Consider the following 22,760-nt stretch of genomic DNA (forward strand, 5'->3'; position numbering starts at 1 on the left):
CACGCCCACCAGCTTAAAGCGTAAAGGTTTATTTGGTACCGTTTTGTTGAAAATTTTAATAACTTTTTCCTTTTAATTTTGAATGTTGACCATATTAGCGTACACGATGTTTACGCATTTTTTTTTATTAAAATGATATAATTTAAAAATATATAGAAAACAAATAATATTGTGTTATGGGAAATACAATTTCTATTATTGGACGCTCAGATTCACAGGATTAAGATATTATTTTTTATTGAAATACTCTGACATAATATAAAAAAATAAAACTTCAAATCTCATATAAGATCTTTAATTATAAAAATAAAAATTATATTTTTATTTTGAAAATATATATTTTTATTAATAAGCAAATAAAATATTAATAAAAATATATGTATAAAATCCTTGTATTGGAATAAAAATTATAGAAATCTTTAAAACTATATGGCACATTAAAATTCACAAAAAAAATAAATTAAAATTTCATATAATAAATCGAAGAGGTTACATTCAACCACTCTTAAAATGTATTATCCCCGAGGAAGCCACCTATGTTATGCAGAAGATACACGAGAGATATGTGGTACTCATTCAGGAGCTTGAACAATGGCAACTAAAGAACTACGGTCGGTTATTACTGGTCGACCCTAAACCCCATACAGTTTGACCTATGGAACGGAAGTTGTGATTCCTGTCGAAGTAGGAAAGTCCTCTCTACGACGACAAACACTGGATTTAGATTTGAATAAAGAAAGTTTGTTGGTCAGCCTTGACCTTATCAACGAACTCAGAGACAAGAGCCGAATAAGAGAAGAAGTGTGCAAAGTGTGGTGGCAAAAAGATATAATTCAAAGGTAAAACCAATAAACTTTCAAAAGGGAAACTTGGTTTGACGAATGTGCAGTGACACCCGAAAGGATGGCGACAAGTTCTCAAACTGGGAAAGACCGTTCTGCATAGACACAACGACATGTGGATCTTATTATTTAGAATTTTTGTCAGGTAAAAATGTACCGAGAATGTGGAATGTCACACATCTCAAAATTTATTATAGTTGATGAAATTTAATAAAATAGTGTACTATTTCCTGGCTTGGTTGTTTTATCCCTAAGGAGGGTTTTCGATCGAGAAGGTTTTAACGAGGTACTTTAAAATTATCTTGTTTTTCATATGATTAGCCCGACCGATCGGCCAGAAATAACAAGGAGTACCAACTCCAACTGAATCCATTGAGGATAACCCCTCAACCGGCGTAACTAAAAACCACAAATAATTGTCTGAATAGAATTAAGGAGTCACAACTTCAATCGCATTCATCGAGAGTTCATTCTAGACCCGTGCATTTTAATAAAATTATCGCTAAATGCGATTTGAACCACATAAAATATTGCGTCAAGTGATCAAAATAAAATAAATATCGCGTCGAGTGATCGGAATAAAATAATTTAACACTGGAAATCCCTACTTCATATTCGTTCAAGCCATATTTTCTTTAATTAGAAAGTAAAAGTGTTAAAGTTTTATCATACTCCATTGTTCAATTGGTCAGATTTTATTTGTCAATGATCGAGTTACGTTAGTTAAATTACTAAATGCCAAATTATTTTTCTATCTACTCGACGGTCATATATGGATTATTATACTTATTTTAGTCTCGTATATCGATTTAAAGTACGATATTTGTAATCATTAATTGTTGAAAGAAATTTAGGCTCAGTCAGCCAGATCTTTAATGAAAAGGAGCAATTAAGGATAAAATACAAATAATATACATATTATGTTGATCGGTCCATCGGAAAGCAAAGTATTCAAGCATATGAAAATATTTTCAAGTTATAATGTAAAATTGTTTCATGCTCACATCCTGGGTCTAGGATATATCCGTTTAAATTGGTTCAAATATTTCCTCAAAGGATGCGTTCGGCTCATTGTAGGGCGTTGTGTTCTCTCCACCGTTGGTTTCTTTCATTTCCTCATCAGTGGCTCTGTCGAGTGGCACCAGCTTTCCTTCCACGACATCTTTTTCAATGTCGTATTGAGAATCTTCGACAGGTATACCGTGAAAAAATGCCGTCTGACGAAGGCCTTGTCGGAAGTACTTCCCACTTATACCCAACATAAAGGATTGACACTTCTCCATTTTCGCATATATGTTTTCTCCCTTTCTTTAACTTCCGCTTTTTCCTTAGCTGCAATATTCTCTTGGCGCCCTTTCTCTTTGAATGCTTCCATGGCATCCAAAGTTGCTTTCAAAGAACTAGTAAACTTGGCCAACTCTGTTTTCAACTTGGGCACCATCAAAGTCGTGGTCCTTTGTAACTCTTCTCCAAGCGTTCGGCCAACCAACAACGTCTGACTCCATAACTCCATCCACTTTGCAATCAAGTTGCTAGTTGAAACTAAAACGCTTTCATCCTCCGAGGTGATTGCAATTTGCACCCTCGACGCCACTTACATGAAGGGATTGAGCATTGAAGGTTGTTGAGAAGACGGTCCTGCCTCCTTGTTTTGTGGGACTGTCTTAGCCAGACAACCGCTCTTTTGACTCACCGGAGGGGCGTTAGTGCTCGAGGGGACAACATCACCTGGAACGATCAGGTTACCCCTCCCAATCGCTTCGAAACTGCCTATCTTTCTGTTGGTCGCCTAGCATCTCAAGCTGGTCATAAAGTTTCCCAGAGTTGGATCCATTCGAGTTACAATAGTTGCAAGACACAAATGAATTAAACAACATCAACATAATGAATACAACCTTACGCATGAGAAATCTACATACCAGTAAAATCCACCTACTTCTTGGACGACTTGTATAACGCTATCAACTCCCGAGTAGGTAACCTATACGGAAGCTGATAAAAAACAACAAAATCTAACTAGTCCAACGCTGACATTGACGATCTCAGTCCGATGGCAATTTGGGTCGGATTTTGGGTCTAGTGGAAAGGAAATTTTGTTTGCCCCTTTGTATCGTAAAAATAATCTCGGGCGTCCGGCTCCACAAATATTTTGAAGTATTTTTCTTTGAAAATTTTGTACGAGGTGGTAAAAGGTGCAAAACAAATACTCCTTGGTCGGCTCAACAAGGACAACCAACTCATAAGAGTACTCAGATAGGAATTGTAATAAAACAAAAATGGTTGGGGTGTGGGAATAAGCTTAAAAATATCATAAAGAACCCGTAACGCCTGGAGGAACGCCAACGAGTTAGGGTGTAGTTGGGTCGGTGCCACTTTGAGAATCCAAAGGACCCCATGGTAAAGTCATCAAAAGGAATGGTAACATGTAAATCCAAGAAAAAAGGTATTATAAACAAAAAAAGAAATCGTGAGGCACATTTTCTCGACTGTGACAAACTCGGTCAGTGTACCCACAAATGCCAGCCATTCACGTATCTGAAGGTGAATCAGGTTTTAAAAAAGCAATTTTAGATAAAAAGATATCCAAGTTATTGGAATCCTGGAAGGAAGTAGGGATATTTAGGACACGAGGATCGACCCACTCATTACTCGGGCCTTCTGATCTCTAGTTGACTGAACGGTCTGGGTTACTTACATCCCTCGCACTACCAGATGCACTGCGAGTAACCTCAGAAGACTCGACATTAATAACATTATCAGAGGAATCGATAGAAGAAACCATCACTAACCTGAGTGAGGTACGAAGAGTGAAAGAAAGTGGAGGGACTTGACAGTCGAAGCACTCAGTAAACTCTTTGGAAGCAATGCGTAAACCCTACATTAAAATGTTGCCCTATTTGTAGAAAAACAAGGAGGAAAGAGATTAACATGTCATCTGTGCGGAGCCGTTAGATCCATACTCATCTAATGGTTCCCATCACCTGGCATACGAAACGACATGAAATCCTAATTGTTAGATATATCTGATTGAATAGTGCACGTTAAACAACGAATTTCTCCTAAAAAGCAAACTTCACATCCCGACCAGACATTTAATGCTCCCAAAACGATCATATCTTACATCGGGAACTCCAACGATCATCTCCGGCTCTGTAGAAATTAATTTCTTCGATCCTGGGGGACAAGTGTACCGAACAAACCAGTGTCTTGGTCCCTGTGACCGACCGCCCGAGTCAAAGGACATGAATGTAGTAAGTAACAACAAGCATGATGGCGTTGAATATACGAAAAAATATCTCTTACGTAACAGATATTCAACCCATAAAGGTCAAAGTCCATAAACCAAACACTATAAATAGAGCCTTCTGTGAAGAAGCAATGTATATTTTTACATTCTACTATAATACACCTAAATCATAACACTGACTTGAGCGTCGGAGTACAATCGCAGGTACCTCTAATCGACTGAGCATCAACATTGAAGAAAGGAGACTTAAAAGAATTTGGAGATCACCCACATGTTAGCAATTGTACATCCAGTCACAAGTACTATTTGACCCCTTAGCCTATACAGGTAAAAAAAATAATAATTTTGTGCATAATTTTAACAAAACATATTTAAAATAAAAACATAAGATGAAACACAATTTCAGCATTGAACATCGTGTTTGAAAACACGATTTTTTTATTTTAAAATCATATTTTTAACATGATTTACGTATTCATGTAAATTTTTTTTAAAAAATGTTCATTTTCATAATAACACATTAAAATTGCACTACTTTGATAAAAGAATAAAAAAAACTCTCATTATAAAAGTCTGTGATTGACTTACGTTAAGCTAAAATCACACCTGACACTTTTTTAAAAAATTGATTAAACCTAAGTTTTAATAAAAAATTATTTGGTTAAGAATGTTAAATCTTAGTATTTAAAAATATTTTCAGACCTAATATCAATCTATGTAAATGTAAATAATATTTTTTAGTAAGATTTTAAGTTATTTATAATATACTAAAATCGTTTATTTAATTTTATTAATTAATAAGCATGGCAATACACAAGTAGTCAAACTTATCAGATTAATAAAACAAAAATCTATGCATTGTTTAATGACCTTTTTATAGACTAGATTTTAATAAGTAATTAACTTTACTCCAATACATATTACATTGTACTATTTAGCTAATAATATAATAAGTTTACTAGTCTTTTAAAGCTTTTATAATAAAATAGACTATTTTTAAATCACATAATTAAAAATAAATATAACAAATAAATAAATCTGACTCATACTTTATTTTTTTTATAAAGAACATACTTAAACGTTAAATTTTAGCTCAATACGATAATCTATTACCATCTTAAATCTTAGTCTTTAAAATTTTATTTTTTTTAAATCGTGTATTTAAAAAACTCTTTATTTTAATTTTTGTCTTTTTTCACACTTATCATAATGGCAAGTTATAAAACTTTATAATAAACTACGGAAACACAGACACAAGTAAGGTGTATCTGCATTTTTCTCTTTTACTCAATTTTTATGATAATAAAAATTTAACCTACATACAAAATATCCTTTATATATAGATTTAAATGTGTAAATTTTAAATATTAAATTTTGACTTTATTTTCTTTTTAAATAAGGTTGTTAGAAATTTAAAATCAACATAAGTAATGAAGGATATAAATAGAAAATATCTTTTCTTGAAATTCCCAATGTTCAAAATCAACTCATCAAACATATCAAATTGAAATCCCTAACATTCCCTTACCCACAAACATGAACGAAAACACTATATTAAGAAAAACACAAGGTTTAGAATTTGATGATGACATAAATAAAGAGGAAGTTATTCAATGAGAAGTTACTAAGAAATTGAAGTTATGATTAAAGAAAATGAAAGAATGTAGAAGAACTTGATTTGTCATCCATTTATAATATTATTATCATTATAATTATTAACTATTATTATTAAAAATAACCATCTTATTTATTGTTGCGATTTTCACTAATGTTTGTATTATAATTATAATGGTTAACTGTTTCATTTTCATAGAGTTCTCACTAATTTTATTATATTTTATTGTCCCCCATCCTGTTCATAATTCCATCACCAAACAAACAAAATGTACATTAAGAAATAAGAAATTATTTATATACTTTTAATTTAATAAAAGGAAAATTAAAATTAATTTCAATATTAATATTTTTAAAATAATAAACATATCAATACCTAATAGTTAGATTTAGAGTAACTACAAAACATCCTTCAACAATATATATCTCTCATTTTTTTATTCTCCCGTCAATTTTTCATTATTTGAATTTTCAGAATAGGGTTACAAAGTTTTATTAGTTCCATAACTTGTTGTTTTTTCAGACAAAATTCTAGATTGTATGGGACTATGATAAATACTACCACACAAAATTATGTATGTAATTTTTCAAAATTTTCGAGTTGATTCCTTTAAAATCACTAAGTGAATATTTATGTACATAAACACTGTTTTTTCTCCAATAAAAAAATAATTTCACTTATGTTTATGATGTTTATGTACATTTCCAATTTATAGCATCCATCATGCATATTTTTATATTGGGAAATTTAGTAATAAAAGAAAGGATACATAGTAAAATTTACAGTCATAAATATACATTCTCAATAAATACAAAAAGTAGGGCTACCATGTCCGAGCCTCCAACTTAATGTCATGCAATACAAAATCCATACTTATGTAGATGGTGATGACTTCTATGAGCATGATGATGATGTTCAATATGATTCAAAACTTCATGATACTTCATAAATCTATCACTAGAAAAATTCAATCCTTCAATATCAATATTCGTATGGTTATGCCTACTTATCTCTTGAACCACTTCATCATTCTTTTCATATTCCTTTATTAATTTTTCTCTAACTTCTTTTTTTTCTTCTTTTCCATCTTCATCAACTAGCTCTTGTCCTTCCTCCTCTTCCTTCTCCTGAGGCTCCTCCTCCTCCTCTTCTTTTATATTGTCTTCTACACAATAATCTGGAATGAGAAACAATCTCAATCGTCCATCTTCTCTTGTAGCATAGAGAATTTCAGGTCTCCTTATTCTCACTTTGTTAAGTTGCATCCTTCCATTTTCTCTTACTGGTACAAGAATAAAAGTAGGTTGTCCAAGCTTATTTAGTGATGAAATTGGTGGAGGGAAGTTTCCTCCATCCTCCACCAACTTATCGTAATCTTCATCTTCATCTTTAATAATTTCTTTATCAACATCAATTTCATCATTAATATCGATGCTTTGAAAATCAATATCTTTTGTACAAGTTATCAATTTTTCAATATCTTTATCAATATCCTTACTTAATCCAATCCATTTTGGCAATAAAGAAGAATTCAAAACACGCATAGTAATGTTAAAAATGGTAACAAGATCTAATGATAAGAGTTGAATGTGCTTTTTGAACACATGCAAAAGGAAAGAAAATGAAAATGAAAGAAGAATAGGAAAATACAATAGGAAAATTATCACCATATGTATATCAAAACATATAGATAAATTTTTGTACAAGAAATGTACCTATATGTTATTGTGTTTTATGACTGTAAATCTTAAAGATAAGGAAGGTGAGAATATTACAATGATATTCTCACCCTCCACACAGATAGATGGTTATGGTAAGAATGAGGTGAAGAAAGTGGAAAGGAGAAGATTGATGATAACAAAATGGTTATATGAATATAAAACATGACTTGTAGTGATAGAACAAAGTTAACAATTAGCAAATTGTGCCGAGTCCCACTCAGATAGCCCTATGATTACTCCCATAATGGCACATTGCTATTTTTCTTCCGCATTCTCAAACTACATTCTCATCCTCACTTTATTTTTCATGAATAATGCATTGGCTTAAACATGAAAAACTTTAAAAAAAATGTTATGTTTTGCATATTATTTTTCTTGATTTATTTTATTATTGAATGTATGGCTGTCAAATATCTATTTTGAATATTTGAACCTTTTTTAATATTACTCGTGTCCAAAGCAAAACAACAAGTATAAAAGAATTTTCAAATAGATCATAGCAAAAAATATCAAAAATAATATTTTTTTTCCTCACTTAAGCATAAAGTCTGAATATGTACGAACAATATACTCATCATAGGTTTAATTAAAGAGACATAATATAAAATAAAAATCAATAAAAATTAAAATAAAGAAGACAAAATAAAGATTAAACATATATAAAAAAAAATAACTAAGAATTAGAAAAGACAAAATTAATATTAATTTTCTTATAGAAAGTCTTGTATTCATATCTTTTTTTAAACATTAAATGTTTTAATTTTGATATATGTGTTAATTAAGGTATAAAACTGAATAAATATGTATACATGTTTTTTGATATACCAAGATAGAATATCCTTAAGAATTTTCAATCAAAATAAAATGTAAATCTGATATGTTTATAAGATAATAATTAAAGTGAGACCAAAATTTATAGTAATTAACTAATTATTATTGAGGAAAAAGGCAATTTATATCCTCTAATTTTATCTAAAATCACTGATAAGACACTTGATTAATTTGGTTTGTTAATGCAAAAGGATTGAGTAGATATAAAATAAATAAATAAAAGTAACCCTAATAAAACTAATGGTGGGTTCTACTCCAACCTTTGTTCGTCGTAAGTAAGTGGTTCACTTGGCTTTTTCTGTCTGTAACGTTCTCGTTTGTGGTTGGTTGAGAGCACATATCGCCACAAAGTGCAAACCTTTCGTTTCTGTTGTTTGTCCCTGTCACAACACAACATGCTCTCATCTCATCAATGTCTAATGCAATCTAATCTAATCTAATTAATCCTTCTCTTTCTGACTTCCATTATGAATTTCATTCATCTGCATCACTGCACTTTCTAAAGCCTACAAACAAATAAAATACGTCTTATTATTTAACAAAAGGGCCTCTGAGTTTCCCTATCATCAAGTTGTATCCGCTCTCTTTTGCCTTTTCTTCTCTTTCATGGCCAATCCCACGCTAGAACAGTGTTTAAGGTATTCACGTCCCTTCTTCTTCTTCCTAAATGTTGCCCTGAAAGCATGCAAAATTAATATCCACTTTTGTTTACAATTTCTATATTATGAGATATTATGTGACATGCATTTACAGGGACGATGAAAAAGACAATCTGAATAAACCGAAAAGGGTTTCACTTGGTGAAGCTTTACATCTTAAACCCAAAGAAGAACATTTGTCTTGCTCATCTTCTGCTCATGGTTCTTTTCAATTCCTCAACTTTCATCCCAATTGGGAAGACTCAAGACTTCTCTTGCTTTATGCTCATGATTTTCATTTTTATGTTCCTAGACTTGAGGCATTTAGAAGAGGAGAAAGAGAAAGAAAATATTGCATCACCAAGAGGAACCTTAGAAGTATGCATGAATGACTTTGACTTTGACTCTCCACCATTAGCTAAACGGGAAGCCAGTTGTTCAAGCACAAGGGCACACAATAACTGGAGTAATTTTTTCAAACTTCTGAAAAAGAAATCTTTTAAGCGGCTAGGGTCCCTCACCCATTTTATTTCTCCAAAGATACCAAAGTGGAAAAGCAGAAGTAGTAGAGAAAGTCATGTTTTAAGTAAGCTATACAACTTCAACTCTTCGTGGGTCACTTTCAACCCTTCTGACCTCAGAAAAGCGACCCACAATTTTGACAGTGGTATGAAACCTCACCCTAACTAGGTCAGAATTCGATTCTAATACTCATTTTTTACTCTTATGTGATCGGTTTGTAGAAAATATAATTGGAAGAGGTGGTTTTGCTGATGTTTACAAGGGGTGTCTCCAAGATGGACAGTTAATAGCTGTGAAGAAATTGAATAAAGGAACCACAGAGGAAAAAACCGCGGGCTTTCTATCTGAGCTAGGTGTAATCGCTCATGTTGACCACCGTAATACTGCCAAGCTAGTTGGATGTTGTGTAGAAGGAGAAATGCAGCTTGTCTTTGAGCTATCTACACTAGGAAGTTTAGGATCTCTTCTTCATGGTTAGTACCTAGTTTGATTGCAGTATCCTCGTACCTGAAAGTTGTTATTATCTATTTCATGTTTATTTTGTCATTATGTATTCCAGGTTCAGATAAAAACAAATTAGATTGGAGTAAAAGGTATAAAATTGCTCTGGGAATAGCTGATGGTCTCCTCTATCTGCATGAGAGTTGTCACAGACGAATCATTCACAGAGATATTAAGGCAGAGAATATTCTACTCACGGAGAATTTTGAGCCACAGGTTTCTAATAAACTTCATTTGAACTTGTTGCAACTTTGACACATGAAACATGCTCCATGTTTGTGCTAATTTGTTAAATGTTTTCTTTGATGACTTGTTGATACATTTTGTGTTATACTACTAAACTAGATCAACAACAGTCTCTTAATAAGGTTGTATACATTCCCGGTTGTGTTTTATACATCACTTCCTTAATAATTGAATTGTTTTCCAGATATGTGATTTTGGGCTTGCAAAGTGGTTACCCGAACAATGGACTCACTATAATGTATCAAAATTTGAAGGCACATTTGGGTATGTAAATAATTTTTTTTACTAATCATAGAGTTCTTTAAGTCGGTATTTTCAATCTGTTTTTTAAAGCTTTGTCTTTGTGAAACAGTGAAAAGTGTTGTTAAACTAGTTTTTGTTTACATTGTGTACTATACAAATATTTAAAAACAAAACTAAACAAGGGAATTTTTTCAATTAAAAAAGAAAGAGAAAAAGTGATCAGAGTTTAGGTTCTGATGATGATTTAATAAATTCCCCTGATGAATCACTTGACAGTTATTTTGCCCCTGAATATTTCATGCACGGAATAGTAGATGAAAAAACTGATGTTTATTCATTTGGGGTCCTACTTTTGGAGATCATAACGGGGAGACCAGCCGTGGATCATTTGCAGCAAAATATTGTGATATGGGTAAATCATTTTCCTAGAATGCGATATCTATTCTGGCACTGCATGCATGCATGTGAGAGGCCTTAGCTTTTTGTACTTTCTTGATATGTGTATGACAGGCAAAACCTTTGCTTAACGGCAATCATATCAAGGACCTTATTGATCCTTCTCTAGGTGATGATTATGATCGAGGACAGTTGGGTTGTTTAGTTATAACTGCATCACTTTGTATTGAACAAACTCCTCTCTTACGCCCCAGAATGAGGCAGGCAAGTTGTATACATCACATTACCATTACAATGTTTTAGTCTTCTAGTTTTATAACACTAGAGATTGGATATGCAGTGAGAATTAAGAAAGGGACAAAGAATGGTGAAAAGAACAAAAATTGTACAAATTCATAAAAGATTGATCATACGTTTCTTTGATGGATATGCAGATTGTCACACTACTAAGAGGTGATAAGCACCTTATGCAATTTCCAAGAGCAAGGGGAAATAGACCTCTCGAAAGAACATACTCAGAAGAGCTGTTAGATGCGCACGAATACAACTCAACAAAATATCTAACACAACTCAAGCGGCATCAAGAAATTGCATTGGGTATGGAGAGCTAAGGACATTGTTAGTTTTTAGGACTACAAAAGATGTATAAAATTCTCAAGGCAAACTTCCATGAAGTCCATACCATGGAAATTATACATTCATAAACTTTGCACAATTAGCTCCCATGGTTTTATCTGTAAAATATTAAAGGCTACCTGGATTTCAATGGACCAACTTGTATATATAAATGTTATGCGTGTGATAATATCAGCACTTTGCCAAGACAACCTTTGATGTATACACATGTATAAGTAACGCCAATCTTTTGATGTTCTTATTCATGACTTGGTGTATGTTTGTGGCTATGAAATCGAACATTGATCACCATAAACAAACCACTCTAATAAATTGCTTATGTATATACTATCATGCCTTACTATACTACATTATGCATGTTCATACAAACTGCACAATGAGTCAACCAAAAAAACCAGAACTCTGCAATGCTTCTTCATGGGATATAATAGTGTTTTTACATTGGTCCATTGTCTAACATATTATGATTTCCCCTTCTAGCCAGCTGAATATTAATATTAATCATCCTTCCTCTGGCTCATGTCTAACTTTCAATTCTTGGTTCCATTGATTATTTAATCTTTGTTATTCTCAGCTACACATATACCTGCAAAAAATAAAAACAACTTTTGGACTAGAAAGTCTGAGTTTTATTTAACTCTCACTGCATTGTTGACAGATATTTTGTTTACTTTTTCAGAATCATCGAATCCATGTTTATATATCAACAAGATTATACTGTTTTAGCCTCATCCCTCTCTTTCAATTAATGTCATCCCTCTGTTGCAATTAATTTGACTACCATGCTCACGGTTGCTTTCATGGTTATGCTATCCAGATTATTGTTGCAACCTGCGCATTCCCATATTGCCTCTCCATATTTTGAAACAGTGTTAGCCAGCCCACAACCCTCACTTGTTGTTGCAGTTAGCCCTCTCGGTTGCTTCTAACTATGACGGATGTCTCCATCCATTCTGTTTTTCCTTAACAAAGTAGGCTTTTACAACAATGTTCTAATTATATACCAATCAATATCAGAAACTAACTTTTGGATTTTCACACTTCATCTATACACATATACTCTGTAAACATCACATAATAGCTATCTACACTCTTCTCCAGATCATATTCCCTTTTTGGTTTAATTTCATTAGATAAAATTGTTGAAAGTGAGTTAGCTTGAATATGATGTACATTCCCCAACCCATATACACACATGACTCACACACGAACAACTATCTTTCACCCAATCAAGTTCTCAAGAAAGATAGGTGATCACCAAAGGACACACTTAAATACAAAATCTTTCTTAACCAAAACTTTCCTTTAATAATATATTAAGAACTGAGCATCTTCACATCACTGCTCATATTACAATCCCTACATCTTTGATTTTTCTTCGTAGCCACTCTATAGCATGAGTTTACATGCAAAATATTGTGCAAAGGGTACCTTCACTCTCTATGTTAAACACAATTGTATCTTCCCCATTGTAATTATCATCCAGTTTTGTATAAATACAAAGTTGATAGAGAGGGAGCACATGGCTCGGTGGATAGAGTACTGGGTAGGCGAAAACTAAGGTTGACACCAAATTTAAACTTTTAAGGGGAGGGTCAGTTTTAAAGTTGCAAACAATTAGTTTTAAATCTGCACTTGTTGTCCATAAATTGATAGTTATCGATCCATGAATCATAAATTTCTTAGTATCACTTGGTTCTTCTGTGTTTGTCAATTCATGTTATAATCTTCTATATTTTTCATTATAATATTTATATATCTAATTATTTTTCACTATTTTTTATTTATTTTGACATAATAATTGATAGATGCCACGACTATTTTAACTTTCAATTTTGTATTAATGGTTATAAATTTTGTTTAAATCTCTCTTTATTAATGGTTATATATATATATATATATATATATATAGATAGATAGATAGATAGAAAGAAATGGATAGATAGATACAGTAGAAGTCGAAAAGGCTACAGAAAGCATGTGTTTGTATTGATGAGTGGTAAGTAATGTAACATCTTGGCAGATTAAGAAACATTAAATTTTATTATTAATAATTTTAATTAACAATAACAAAATCACGCGCCTAATAATTTTCTTTGCAAAATACCCATAAACGTAGGACCTCTTTGGTATTTATTTTCAAAGAAAATGCACATTTTAAATGAAGGAGATGTTCGTAAAAAAATTGTAATATACGCATAAATTTGTATAAATAAATAAATAAAAAAACTATTTTAGTTTTAAAAAAAAAGTGTATGGTATAATTAGTTTAATGAAGTAAGCTTATAGATCATAGATTACAAAAATGTTTTACATTGAAATGGGGCATAAATAATGGACATGAAGGATGGTGAAAAGATAAGGCAGGAATTTGGGGATTTGCGTGGGCTTAGGGTACCCCCCCTATTGCCAATTCTATACATAACCCTAAATAATCTGGTTTGAAAAAAAAAATGATTCCCGAGGTGGATTTACATCCACTCTAACTATACCTACAATTACGACTCAATTATTATTGTCACTTTCTTGGTAAACAAGTTGATGTTGGAAGAGCAATAAAATTTATTTTAATTAGGTTCGCATCTAGTTTAAGATATTCCCACGCCTTGTCCGTTTGGTAATCAACATGCCGTGTGGACTCTATTTTTTACGACAAATTATACTTCATAATCAATTTATAAAAAACTAGAAAAAAATCTGCAGAGAGAAAAACATGTGATACAGTAATCGATATGACAAATAAATAAATAAATACAATTTGTTTTCATAAGAATATTATATAATTCTTTTTTAATTCCGGAAGGTATCCCTACAAACTTGCGTATCAGAATTCTCCCCTAAACTTGCTCGTAACTCGATAACGCCCCAATCTTATACCATCAAAATACCACACGCACGATACACACCTCGGCATTGTAATGTCCAATTTGCCCCTCACACTCATCCACCAATAATTTGCTTCCAAGCATTCAATTACCAACCAAACCGTCCTTTCCATTCACCAAACCCCTTTGATTTTGCTTTGCAATATAAATAATAATAATAATATTAATATTATTATTATTATTTTATAAGTGTGATTATGAGTTGAAAAAGAAGAGGAAGAGATGAAGGGGTGGATGGTAATTTGGAGCGAAGTTGAAGTTTGAAAGCAGAAGAAAGGGACGTAACGGGGATTTTGGAAAATGTCATGGGAGCGAAGTGGCAATAGTGAAATAAGAGTTGAGATTAGCACCAAGCAGAAGCAGAGTAGCGCTGAGTCTAAAGTCTAAACGGAAGAAAGAGAGAGAAGAGGAACCGTCTTCGTTAAGGTCAAATTTCATCAACCACCAACTAACACGTAACGCCGGAGTCCTCCGCCGCCGCGCACGGCGAATCCTGACGCCTCTCAATTTATGCTATATTCGATCGCCTGCGTTCCGCGACTCTCGTCGACGGAATTCCCGGTCACTCACCGGTGGCCCGTGGAAAATCGTTTAATTCCTTATTATGAAGAATCAGACCAAGGACAACGGTGGCAGCAAGAGCAGCAATGGATTCGTTCCTTCTTCCTTCAAGTTCATATCGTCTTGCATTAAGACAGCCTCCTCCGGCGTCCGTTCCGCCGGGGCCTCCGTCGCCGCCTCCATATCTGGCGAAGGACACGACCGCAAAGACCAGGTAGCATTTTTGCGTGAGTGCTACTCTTCGAAACTTGTCAGTTGATGTTGCCTCCTGAAATTGCGATTTGTGAATGCTGTTGAAAACTGACAAGTCAAACATGCGTGAGTTTTGAGCTTTGTTCATTGAGGAAAATTTAGTGCGGCAAAAATTTGCTTATGCTGGGATGTCTTTCTGGAGATAATTTTTTTTTTGTTTAGACACTGTCTTCAATCTCGCGATTCAACTGTTTGTCGCTATTTCATGTGTTTTGTCTCTAACATTGGAATTGGATTTATTCTGGATTATTGACCGAAGCTAAGAGCTTAATCCATATGGCTATGTCTATGCAATTCCATTCCGATAGTTTTTGTTTATTTCTGTCCTTTGGTTTCGTATGAAGAGGCATTGAATATTCTGGTTAACAATAGCAATTTCTCTAACTCCAAAAAATTGAAGAGATGTTATTTTGTTTGTTTTATTTTTTTCATTATTGCAGAACATGATTAATTTGAGACTGGTTTGTTTGATGATAATGGAGTAGTTAAACAACTTTCAACGGGCCTTGTAATTGCGGATAGGGTTAACGTAGGATATAGAATAGGCATTATATGTGTTGGTTATTCGAAGCACTCACTGTGGTCTGGCACTACCGAGTAATTTACGGATCCCAATTGTAGTGTTGGAATTGTAGTTTGATCAATACTACCCTGTGGCGAACTTCACGATTGCTCTCCAGCTGTAACCTTATTACTTATGAATGGAGTCAGAAATATTTACCTCTTTATTTGTGAAACAGGTGCTTTGGGCTTGCTTTGACAGGCTAGAACTAAGTCCGTCTTCTTTCAAGCATGTCCTCTTGCTTGGTTATTCCAATGGCTTTCAAGTTCTTGACGTGGAAGATGCCTCTAGTGTCAGGGAACTTGTCTCGAGACGTGATGATCCAGTTTCTTTTTTACAGATGCAGCCTGTCCCTACAAAATCAGAAGGTTGTGAAGGATTTGGAGCATCACACCCTTTACTGTTGGTTGTTGCATGTGACAAATCAAAGATCCCCGGTAAAATGCTAAATGTAAGAGATGGCCATAATGAAGCTCAAGCAGAAAATATTGTTAGCTCAGCTACAGCAGTTCGGTTTTACTCATTAAGGTCCCATACCTATGTTCATGCTCTGAGATTTCGTTCAACTGTATACATGGTTAGATGCAGTCCTCGAATAGTGGCTGTTGGTCTAGCTACACAAGTAAGTTGTTTTGACTTGAGTACTTCTTCAATTTGTTTGTAGCACTTACATTGTTAGTTGTGAAAAAAAATACATGTTACTTTGTTGAGGAAGTTTAGCATATGATTGTTTTGGGAGATTATGGGCAGGTCTTATCAATTTCCTTGGACATATTGCAACTTTGCAGGTTAATGATAGATTATCCTGTCATGTAATGGATCAATTATGTATACTATTTATAATTTCATTGTAGTACAGCAACCTAGCTTGCTATTGCCATTGGTAAAATCTGTCTAATTTTGTTTTCTTCATTTATACTTTCCTCGCAGATATATTGTTTTGATGCTCTTACTCTTGAGAATAAATTCAGTGTTCTTACTTACCCCGTACCTCAGTTGGGAGGACAAGGAATGATTGGGGTTAATGTTGGCTACGGTCCTATGGCTGTAGGGCCCCGTTGGTTAGCTTATGCTTCAAACAGCCCATTGTTGTCAAACACTGGTCGCTTGAGTCCTCAGAGTCTTACTCCTCCCGCAGGCAGCCCATCAACATCACCCAGCAGTGGAAACTTGGTAGCTCGATATGCCATGGAATCTAGCAAGCATTTGGCTGCAGGGCTGATCAATCTTAGTGATATGGGATACAAAACATTGTCTAAATACTATCAAGATCTAATACCTGATGGATCTAGCTCTCCTGTATCATCAAACTCAAGTTGGAAAGTTAGTCGATTTGCATCAAATTCTACAGAAACTGATACAGCTGGAATGGTGAGTATTATATTTGGTGACAACTTAACACGTTATAGTATGATTTTATTTTGCAATGTGCTGGACCCTGACTAGATATTTTCTTTCTTAAAGTAATATTGGCATCTGTATTACAATTTGCATGAGATCATCTATTGGTTCAGCTTAGCCATAGAAGAAGAATTTTATAAGGTAGTTAATAGCCCTGAGTATTTTGCTGTAGTCTTTTCTCTTTCCTTGATCTTCTTTTAATCATTGTTTTATGTCAGTTGAAACAGGAAAGTAATCATTCTATATGCTTTTTGATTAGTATTTCTCATCCATTGCAGGTTGTTGTCAAGGACTTTGTTTCTAGAGCTGTTGTGGCACAATTTAGGGCTCATACTAGTCCAATATCTGCTTTATGTTTTGACCCAAGTGGGACACTTTTAGTTACAGCCTCAATTCATGGCAACAACATTAATATATTTCGAATTATGCCATCCTGCTCAAGGAATGGATCGGGTTCTCAAAGCAGTGATTGGAGCTGTTCACATGTGCACCTTTACAAGCTCCACCGTGGCATGACATCTGCGGTATGCTTCTATTCTCACTGTTTCTTTAACGCCTTTTATGTTTAGAGCCCAAATTTGATAAACTGTTAGTATGAAGCTTTTTATACTATCATCTAATGATGTGTTGACACATTATTGAAAGAGTTACATTTTTGAGGTACGAAGTTCATTACTAATTTGGAAGTATATGTTTGGATGACAGTGTAAATAACAGGATATCAAAATTAAATTCTTATGTGTATTTGCTTGGGAAGGGCTTTACTTAATTGTGCATATTGTACAGGTAATACAAGATATTTGTTTTAGCCATTACAGTCATTGGGTTGCCATCATTTCCTCCAAGGGAACTTGTCATATTTTTGTTCTTGCTCCTTTTGGTGGTGAGACAGTTCTTAAGATGAACGATCAAGACACAGATGGGCCTGCTCTTTTACCAATTTTTCCTCTACCATGGTGGTTCACTCCACATTTCACCGTAAATCACCAGCAGTTGAGCATGACACCCCCACCTCCGGTTGTTCTTTCGGTGGTTAGCAGAATAAAGAATAGTAATGCCGGATGGCTCAATACAGTTAGTAATGCGGCATCTTCTGCAGCAGGGAAAGTTCCAATTCCATCTGGTGCTGTTTCTGCTGTCTTTCACAGTTCCATTCCTCACGTTTCACAGAATGCATACTCAAAAATTCATGCTATGGAGCACTTACTAGTTTATACCCCTTCTGGTCATTTAATTCAATATAAATTATTATCGCCATTGGCGGCAGAGTCAAGTGAAACTACTTTAAGAACAGCCCCAGTTCCATTAGCACAGATACAAGAGGAAGATTTGCGTGTGAAGGTTGAACCTGTTCAGTGGTGGGATGTCTGTAGGAGATATGATTGGCCAGAAAAAGAGGTTTGTGTACCGGGGAATACTGTTGGTGGACTGGAAGCTGCAGAAATGATTTTGGATAATTCAGATTATGAAGTTAATAGCATCGGGAGCAATAATTCTATAAAACTTAATAAACAATGTCATTTCTCAAATGCAGAGGTACATATAAGCTCTGGACGGATACCAATTTGGCAGGAGTCCCAGGTAATCATTTGATTTCTGTGCTGAACATTGTACAACATTCTTTATTCTTTCATACAAACTATTTCTTGCTCAATTTTTTAGGTGTCTCTCTTTGTGATGAGTCCTTTGGAAGCTGGAGTGCCAGATTCATATGAACTTAGTACAAGAGGAGAAATTGAAATAGAGAATATTCCCGCTAATGAGATTGAAATAAAACAGAAAGATCTGTTGCCCATCTTCGACCATTTCCACAGAATTCAGTCTACCTGGGGTGACAGGTAAAATTACTTTTCTGCCTTATCGCAGTTGGTCCACTCGATATTATGTCTTACGGAAACTATCCATTTAGAAAAGTTCCACTCTAGATGCATTCAATTTAAATATCAGGCTCTCAGATTTTCTGCACTATGAATATATTTGAGTCTCCTCTTTCTGAGTTGTCAAAGATTAATTTTTAAGTTACAATTAACGCCCGGCTTTGTTCTCTGCTGCTCTGGATTGGATTGGATTTTTAATAAATAAATAAAGATTTTTGATGGACTAAAATAAATTAATGAATTTTTTTATCTGATTCTTATATAATCCAAAATAAAATTGATCCAATCCATCCGGCTTACCACCCTTAATCAGTACTCCTCTAAAGTTTCACCTTGTCTAAATGTGAACAAAATGTAGTAGCAAAAATTAAAACTCCACCAGGGCTTCATTGCGTTATACATAACCAAAATCCTCTTTTTACATCATTAACAGCAAAGTCAGAAGGTGATGAAGGTTCTGATAGATTGGATGATAAGGTCCCTGTTTGTAATGGCACCCAAAAGTGTGGACACGGGTTATAGGTCTATGCAACCGCATGCTTTTGTCCATGTACCAGCTGGACTTGGCTCATTGCTAGCCAAAGAGTCAAATGCAATACTTTTCTTTAAAACCCACTCTTTTTTAGTGATTTGGACTTGGCTCATAGGTCAAAAGATTGACCCGGATTCTGTAATTCCAATCTGGCTCTCCACCCTCTGTTTCACATGCCGTTCTTTTTTATACTTCTTGTGCTTGCAATTCAAAGGATCATTTACCTCTAATAAATTCTGCGGTGGTTCTTATATTGTAACTTACTCTTTACTGATCAGCGTGCATAACTTACTCTTTACCATGACTGAAATGCTTCTTCCAATGGTAGTGTGTTCCCCGGAATTTCCTCACTTCACCCTCGCCTCTTTTTCTTTCTTCAGTTCTTCTGTTGTTGTTCTTGATTATTTTCTTGGTTCAAGAACACCGTCATTGTAGAGCTTATCCTCTCAATGCAAATGCAGCATGCCACAATATTTTCTCCTCCCTGCTTACTCCAATGGTTCTAAGCTACAGATCTAGTTTCAGCACCACCTATAACCTTCCCTCCTATCAAATATTGGCATCATTTTCATGAACAATTCCTACAAAAGTCAAAGATCAGAACTCGCATACTAATTAATAAACTTAATCAGAATTAAATAAAGAAAACTGTCTGACTTACAGAACCTCCGTTGTCTGCATCTCCTAACCCTCTTACAAATGACAAGATGATCTCTCTTCCCTCCCCTCTTATTTTCTGGCTGCATACTTTATTTATTTAACCAACTAACAAAACTAATGGGTACCTATCACTTTGCTTAATTTTTATTTTAAAGTTCTACGTGGAGATGCTTTAAATTTAAAAATATAATTAGGAAGTAATGGGACTTTGAAACATCCCATTTGTGTCATGCTGCTATTTATGTTATTTTTCCTATTTATTTCCCTTTTGTTTTTAAATTGTTTATATATGGAGTCTATATAGGGATGGTTTTATTGTGGGGGTTTAAACTTTAACTTTTACTTGGTTCTCTGTTTACTGGCCAATGATATTGAGTGTGATGTTTTGGGGACCGATGTTTACTTGTCATTTGTTTTGAATTTAATTTTGGAGGGTTTTTTCATCTTTGTTGTACTTTTTGTCTGAAATTTGAAAACATCTGCACAACCGTCCATGCATATGCTAACTAATTCCACAATTTTTGTCAGAGGTATTGTTATGGGACGATGCTCTAGCTCTTCGTCTGATTCACATGGAGCCGAGGAGAAGTTGTCAGAAGAAGCTGTAATTTTCAATTCAAAATTGACGGTACCTGGTCTAGCTGAAAAGACATTCGTTGGTAAGATAAGCAATACAATGTGAAATCTTCCGGGTTATATTTTTTAGTGAACTATGTAATTATCTCAGACTTCTCAAGATTTTTTTCTTCTAATAACTTGTCTATTAGTAAGATTAATTTCAAGAACAGAGAGGTGGTTGTGTTGGCATCATCTCTCTACCTCTTTTAAGCCACAAAAGTCAACTGTTGACACAAATTATGTTTCAACAGGTGCCTCAGGTTTTGCGGATGCTATAACTGCAAAAGTTAAATCATCAAATCATGATAAAGCCAGTGACAGTTTCAATTCAAGTTCTAGTGGCTGTGATTTGAATATGAATGTTATTTGTGAGGAGTCAATACGTGACTCACCAGACTTTGAGCAATTTTTTCAAGAAGGTTATTGTAAAGCATCAGTTGACTGTCATGAATCAACAGAAGTTATAACTGAAGTGGATTGTAGCAGTCCATGTGGCAGGGAAAAATCTGATGAAGATGGTGATATTGATGACATGCTTGGTGATGTATTTGACTTCTCTGAAGAAGGTATGAATCTGAAGCAGGTTCCTTTTTTATTTCAATGATATTCAGCTTATCCATAGTTGCTCTGTTTGTGCACGTAGTGTGTGTGGCACTTGATGATGTGCATAAAAAGAACACAAGATATTGAAAATGTTTTCATTCTTCTTGTCGGTTTGGTTTTTATTTTTCTTAAAACTACAGAATGCTTGTGTTGCAGGTTGACGATTACTAATTTTATGTTTGCCTCCCTCTGAACTGCTGTAAATTGGTACTGTAAAGGAGAAATTAATTGACCAATGCAGGTGATTTCCTTGCAACAAGCTAAATGCTACTGACCATTAATTCAAGGAATTTGTTGTTCTTCCCTTTCAATATTCCTTCCCAGTTCAATTATTCTTCTCACCTTCTAATTTCATGTAAATGATGTATATTGAAATTCAAAACTACAAATTATTTGTGTGGGTTCAGGGTGGGTTCTGTACGTGTGTATTATATTTTTTTTTATTCACAGTTCATTGCTTTACCCTGCTCTCTTATGTTTCATTCATGCTGGGTTATTTATATTTCTCGTCAGTCTTTGCTTAATTTAAGAGATTCATTTTGTCCATTGCAAAATAGTTTCTTGATCTTGAAGAGTATCAACTTCAACATACCTCAATATCCTGTTTATATTCTTCTCTCCTTAATAGAACATGAGACCAGACATATAAGTATATTAGAACTACTTTTCGTATCCTATTATTCGTATAAGCCCAATAGAAGTTTTGTTGGATCTTTTTATAATTAACACAATCTTAATTATCTTCTGGATCAGTTATTTTTTCACAAAAGTATCCTTATCAATAATTTCCCCAAGTTCGATAAACAGTTGCTAGAATTGTTACGAATAATTTTCAGAGGAAAACATAAGTTTAGGACAAAAGTAGTGTTATTTCTTAACCAGAAGAGTGGTTATAACCCAAAATAATTCTTAAATGCACTGAATACGCGAGAAATGTTCTAAAATTTCATAAATGCGTTGAATTTTAATTAATTATAGAACTTATTTTTTACATAACGATGAGTGTATATATAATAAATGTTAGATAAAAAGATCAAGAGTATAATTCATAAAAGAATGTCATTAATATTATTTTTGCTGGGGAAGCAATGTAATCAAGGATAGTAATTAACCCAATAAAAAAATAAACCCTTGATTAGTGCATGAATTTTTTTAATAGATATCGAAATTTTGAATCAACACGCAAACACAGTGGTGATGTACATGATATAATATTTGGTCTTTTCTTTATCACGTGTAATTTTCATCAAAAAGTATTTTATTTATAAAAAATTATAGACGCTATTTAATTACTATTTTAAAAATGTTATCTTTGTTGTTCTTTAAAAATATTAGTTATTATTTTTTAACAGTATCTTTATCTTCATTTAA

At 33.8% G+C, this 22,760-nt stretch overlaps 3 protein-coding genes across 3 annotated transcripts; 2 read left to right on the top strand and 1 right to left on the bottom strand.

Moving 5' to 3' along the window:
- Positions 1 to 6,477: 6,477 nt before the first annotated feature.
- Positions 6,478 to 7,444, bottom strand: LOC137829862 (uncharacterized). Its single transcript, XM_068636829.1, has one exon. It carries the CDS (start codon positions 7,372 to 7,374, stop codon positions 6,556 to 6,558), a length of 819 nt encoding a protein of 272 aa, XP_068492930.1. The 5' UTR covers positions 7,375 to 7,444; the 3' UTR covers positions 6,478 to 6,555.
- Positions 7,445 to 8,520: 1,076 nt separating this feature from the next.
- On the top strand, positions 8,521 to 11,637 carry LOC137829858 (receptor-like cytosolic serine/threonine-protein kinase RBK2). Its single transcript, XM_068636825.1, has 9 exons — positions 8,521 to 8,894; positions 9,010 to 9,116; positions 9,208 to 9,561; positions 9,638 to 9,889; positions 9,976 to 10,133; positions 10,348 to 10,427; positions 10,683 to 10,818; positions 10,917 to 11,066; positions 11,237 to 11,637. The coding sequence occupies exons 1-9, from the start codon at positions 8,863 to 8,865 to the stop codon at positions 11,411 to 11,413; spliced, it is 1,446 nt and encodes a 481-aa protein (XP_068492926.1). The 5' UTR covers positions 8,521 to 8,862; the 3' UTR covers positions 11,414 to 11,637.
- Positions 11,638 to 14,489: 2,852 nt separating this feature from the next.
- Positions 14,490 to 21,851, top strand: LOC137829864 (autophagy-related protein 18h). The gene is made up of 9 exons (XM_068636830.1): positions 14,490 to 15,098; positions 15,877 to 16,320; positions 16,629 to 17,069; positions 17,378 to 17,623; positions 17,886 to 18,680; positions 18,762 to 18,937; positions 20,697 to 20,827; positions 21,038 to 21,352; positions 21,546 to 21,851. The coding sequence occupies exons 1-9, from the start codon at positions 14,928 to 14,930 to the stop codon at positions 21,548 to 21,550; spliced, it is 2,724 nt and encodes a 907-aa protein (XP_068492931.1). The 5' UTR covers positions 14,490 to 14,927; the 3' UTR covers positions 21,551 to 21,851.
- Positions 21,852 to 22,760: the final 909 nt, after the last annotated feature.

Source organism: Phaseolus vulgaris, chromosome 7 (assembly GCF_000499845.2).
Source record: "Phaseolus vulgaris cultivar G19833 chromosome 7, P. vulgaris v2.0, whole genome shotgun sequence".
NCBI lineage: Eukaryota > Viridiplantae > Streptophyta > Magnoliopsida > Fabales > Fabaceae > Phaseolus > Phaseolus vulgaris.

Coding starts and splice junctions, on each gene's coding strand:
- LOC137829862 (XM_068636829.1), bottom strand. CDS start 7,374: ATGGTGATAATTTTCCTATTGTATTTTCCTATTCTTCTTTCATTTTCA.
- LOC137829864 (XM_068636830.1), top strand. CDS start 14,928: ATGAAGAATCAGACCAAGGACAACGGTGGCAGCAAGAGCAGCAATGGA. Junction 17,070..17,377: donor AAACTGATACAGCTGGAATG/GTGAGTATTATA, acceptor CATCCATTGCAG/GTTGTTGTCAAGGACTTTGT. Junction 20,828..21,037: donor AGCTGAAAAGACATTCGTTG/GTAAGATAAGCA, acceptor ATGTTTCAACAG/GTGCCTCAGGTTTTGCGGAT.
- LOC137829858 (XM_068636825.1), top strand. CDS start 8,863: ATGGCCAATCCCACGCTAGAACAGTGTTTAAG. Junction 9,562..9,637: donor GACCCACAATTTTGACAGTG/GTATGAAACCTC, acceptor ATCGGTTTGTAG/AAAATATAATTGGAAGAGGT. Junction 10,819..10,916: donor AGCAAAATATTGTGATATGG/GTAAATCATTTT, acceptor TGTGTATGACAG/GCAAAACCTTTGCTTAACGG.